Raw genomic sequence first — 3,733 nt, forward strand, 5'->3', positions numbered from 1 at the left:
TATTTTTTTTTTTTAATTTTTTTATGGAGAATACGTATTTTTGCGATTTTTCCCCGGCAAATTTATGTGCAATTTGACCATTAAACCTTTCCTCGATTTTTTTTTTGTTTACATCTTGAGGGCACCCTTTGTTGCCTTGGATGGATTATCTTTGTATGGCTTTCACAATTATATGATATGTATAAATTGAATCTGTTTATAATGATGTTTTATATATAATTATTTTAAATGATTTGATTATGTAAAATAAATGACCAATAAACATTGAAAAATCATACGATATTCTACATAGTATTCTGTCTCATGCGAGCAAATATTAGAAACAGATTTTACTTGTAAAATATTTCTTAATATTTCATCGAAACAAAGGAAAAATTCCTAATAAACATGTGGAGAAAAGACTGCTATCCTTGTTTAGGAGCTCCTATGACTAGACATGGGCATGAAATGACCATCCTATTGCATGTTGGATGCCTCAGTGAACGCTAACAGATGCCAATGTGCTGGCACAGGGGTCATATGATCAGATAGTATTCACTCTCCCTAAAGAATTTACATGAAACAAGCATTCTTAGGGTGGGGGGGAGTGTGTGGAGGGGTTGAGATCTAAACAGTCTCTCACTTAGCATAGATGCAGTACCAAACCAAGAAACGGGACAGGTCGAAACATTTTCTCGTGAGGGCCTGCACTAGACAACACAGCCTTGTCCTAAAGGGCAAGGGTGAAATGAAGGTGCTAACAATGTCAGATCCCTTCTTACTGTTTAGATTTTATAAAGTTCTTTGACTGGCCCACCACTTACTTACATCCAGCCCTAGTCGCTTTCCCATGTATGGATGTGTAGTGTCTCTCTCTCTCTCTTCTAAAGGCATAGATTTTTCTTCAAGACTAAAAAAGCGGGGTTTAGGTGTCGGAAATACTTTCTCCATTTATATATATATATATATATATATATATTTCATGATGATTAAGTAGATTTGTATTTCATTGCTTCTGCCACCCACTGGAGTGTTGGGCCTTTCTCACATGGAAGGTCTGATTCTCACTCATGCCAAGACAAAGTGGGGTAGGTCGTTAATTGGATCCCAATCCAATGAGGTAATAACTACATCCAAACAAAATCTATTTTATTTAAAGGGCCCCATACACTATAAATGAGTGAGTGTGTCACATTCAATCTTCCCAATGATCTCTTAACATCCCCCCAATGAACATGATAGAAAAACCACTGCCCTTTCAGTAATTCCTTAAATTGAAGCTTAGCTTAGGTAGAAAGTGCCTTTCATTCATTACTTGATATGAGCATGGCCAGCTTATGTAGCAGTGATTTGATAACATTATCCTATGTTTGTTCTGTGATGTATTCAAAATCTGTAATCAGAAGAACTATATAATATTTTACTTCACACAACTAAAAGAAGAATTATTCCATCCATTGTTTCAACTCATATAAATCTTTTGAAGCCTGGACCCATATATCACAATCTAAATGATGTAGAAGGACCCCACACCTAACACCACCTCCAAATGAAGAATAAGACCATGAAAACAACATCTTTAGCCTGATACCTGTAGATAGTGAATTCAACAAGGGAAGATACCTTGTGGGTTTTTAACTGAATTAAAGTTAACATATAGTCTCTATTATTCTTTTTTTTACCATGGTCAAAGTCAAGCTCAGATACCATTGATGTTTAATTGGAGAAGTATACTGAGGAGCCATTGCCTATTGATGTAATGTCGGCGGCGCTACCGGATAAGCAACCGGGACGGCATAGGGAGGATGATGCCCCGGAGGAGGGAACATAACTGGAGTTCCAACTGCTGAAACCATATGCCCTGGTGCTGAAACTGGCTGACCCATAGGAGCTCCATACATGCCCATGCTGGCCATATTCAGCTGCGGCCGATGATGCTTCATCGGTGGGCAGGTTCCGGTGCCGGTGCCGATGCCGATGCCAGTAGTTGGTGTAGTAGTTGAGGTCATGTGGGCTTGTTGGCCTGTAATGGGGCCTTGTGGTGAAGAAACATCTCCACTGTTCACACTAGTAATGTCATGGATGCTAGATCTCCTCCTATCTCTATTCATTGAATTCAATCGGATAAAGTACTTCTGGGCATGACTTGCCACCTGGGTTGGTGTCCTTGAAATGACAAAGTTCCTTGAAATACTTCTCCAGTCCCCTTTCCCAAACTTGTCAAGGCCCAACAAGAATAACCTGTAAACGAAAACAAATTCTAAATAAAACAACCAAACAGGCCCTCTTCCTTCATAGATATCTCAAATTCAGTAACACAAAGAAGTGATACCTATGCTCTTCCTCCGTCCACGGGGTCCCTTTCCGGCGTTCCTGGTCTGACCTAGAACCATGTTTCGATCTGTGGCCGGTCCCAGCCGATTCACTACTTAATCCGGCGAAACCGGAGTTGTTATTCGATCTCCGATCAGTAGAAGTAGAAGCAGAAGTATTGAGAGGGAGCTGATGATCTTTCTTTGTGGTTTCCTCAGTGGTGTAAAGAGGGATAGGCACTAGACCGGCCTCGATTGCATTGACATCGTCGACGAGCTTCTCATAGTGTTGCTTCAGCTGTGAGAGGGTCTTGGTGGGTATCATGGAAGCTAGGTTATCCCATTGGTCTTGAGAGTTATCACCATCGTCGGTGGTGGTGGTGGTGATTGACCAGTGCATTGCAATTGCATTCTCAAAGGCCTTTTCTTCTTCTCTACTCCATTCTCCTTCTTCACTTGTCATGTTTCCTTCTTCTTCTTCTTTCTTCTTCTTGTTCTTGTTCTTGTTGTTGTTGTTGTTGTTGTTCTTCTTTTGCTTCTTAGAGTTGAATCCAATACAAAAGAGACTTAATTGATGCAACCAGAAGAAAGGACGAACTCCTCTTCTTCTATGGCCATTTTGGTGAGAATTTAGTGGGGAAGAATGGGAAAAAACTTGCGCAGGATAACAAAGGAAGGTAGAAAGGGGTGCAGGATAAGGATGAAGCTGGGTATCAATGGAGGGAGGACCACTTTGAGGTTGAGGGTATGGGGGACTGTGATATTGATACAACACTACATATTACTCCTCTCTCTCTCTCCTCTTTGCACATTCCATGATTGATTGGAACTGGGTGTTAAGTTTTCAAATAAACAGCGAGTGTTGAGTAGGAAAAAAGGAAAAACAGGATAGAGAGAGAGAGAGAGAATCTGAGGGGGGCTAACAACCGTCAGTCAACTTCGATGGATGGAGAGATGGAGAGGGAGACAGATTCTGGGTGAGAGGCAATCCATGGAATTTTGTGTAATGGGTCATTGGGGGCTTTTTTCATACAGACGTGGCCTTTTCTCCATTACTCGTTCACCCTGAATGTCTGAAGTGCACCGTTTGGCCCTTTCTTAAGCCTTTTTTTTCTTCTTTTCTATTCTATTCTTTGTTTTTCCTTCTTTCTTTCTTACTTTTATCAAGGGTTCATCAAAAGTAACCAGGGTCTACTTTTACAGCACCATTGCTCCAAAGGCTTCACGTATGATTTTGTGATGATACATATTTTTTTAGGTTCTGTGAATACCCTTTAATATTACCATTAAGAATGTCTAAAAAACATGGTTTGAGGAATCGGATCGAATTAATTGAATTGGATTAATAGTGGATTGATCGATCTCAATTCTTGGCCAATGATACCATATCAGTGGATTGATATGGATAGGTAAAATGAAAAAAAAAAAAAAATTCTTCAACT

General features: G+C 40.0%; 1 protein-coding gene across 1 annotated transcript; it reads right to left on the reverse strand.

Moving 5' to 3' along the window:
* Nucleotides 1-1,413: 1,413 nt before the first annotated feature.
* On the reverse strand, nucleotides 1,414-3,232 carry LOC122063738 (transcription factor MYBS1-like). Its single transcript, XM_042627437.1, has 2 exons — nucleotides 2,312-3,232; nucleotides 1,414-2,220 (listed from the first exon to the last, which is right to left on the reverse strand). Exons 1-2 carry the CDS (start codon nucleotides 2,752-2,754, stop codon nucleotides 1,728-1,730), a joined length of 936 nt encoding a protein of 311 aa, XP_042483371.1. The 5' UTR covers nucleotides 2,755-3,232; the 3' UTR covers nucleotides 1,414-1,727.
* Nucleotides 3,233-3,733: the final 501 nt, after the last annotated feature.

Source organism: Macadamia integrifolia, unplaced genomic scaffold (assembly GCF_013358625.1).
Source record: "Macadamia integrifolia cultivar HAES 741 unplaced genomic scaffold, SCU_Mint_v3 scaffold1439, whole genome shotgun sequence".
Taxonomy (NCBI): domain Eukaryota; kingdom Viridiplantae; phylum Streptophyta; class Magnoliopsida; order Proteales; family Proteaceae; genus Macadamia; species Macadamia integrifolia.

What these genes read in the sequence shown, in the direction of transcription:
- LOC122063738 (XM_042627437.1), bottom strand. Translation starts at nt 2,754, where the DNA reads ATGACAAGTGAAGAAGGAGAATGGAGTAGAGAAGAAGAAAAGGCCTTT. An exon ending in TGGACGGAGGAAGAGCATAG is followed by an intron (nt 2,221 to 2,311) that starts GTATCACTTCTT and finishes TTTCGTTTACAG; the next exon opens with GTTATTCTTGTTGGGCCTTG.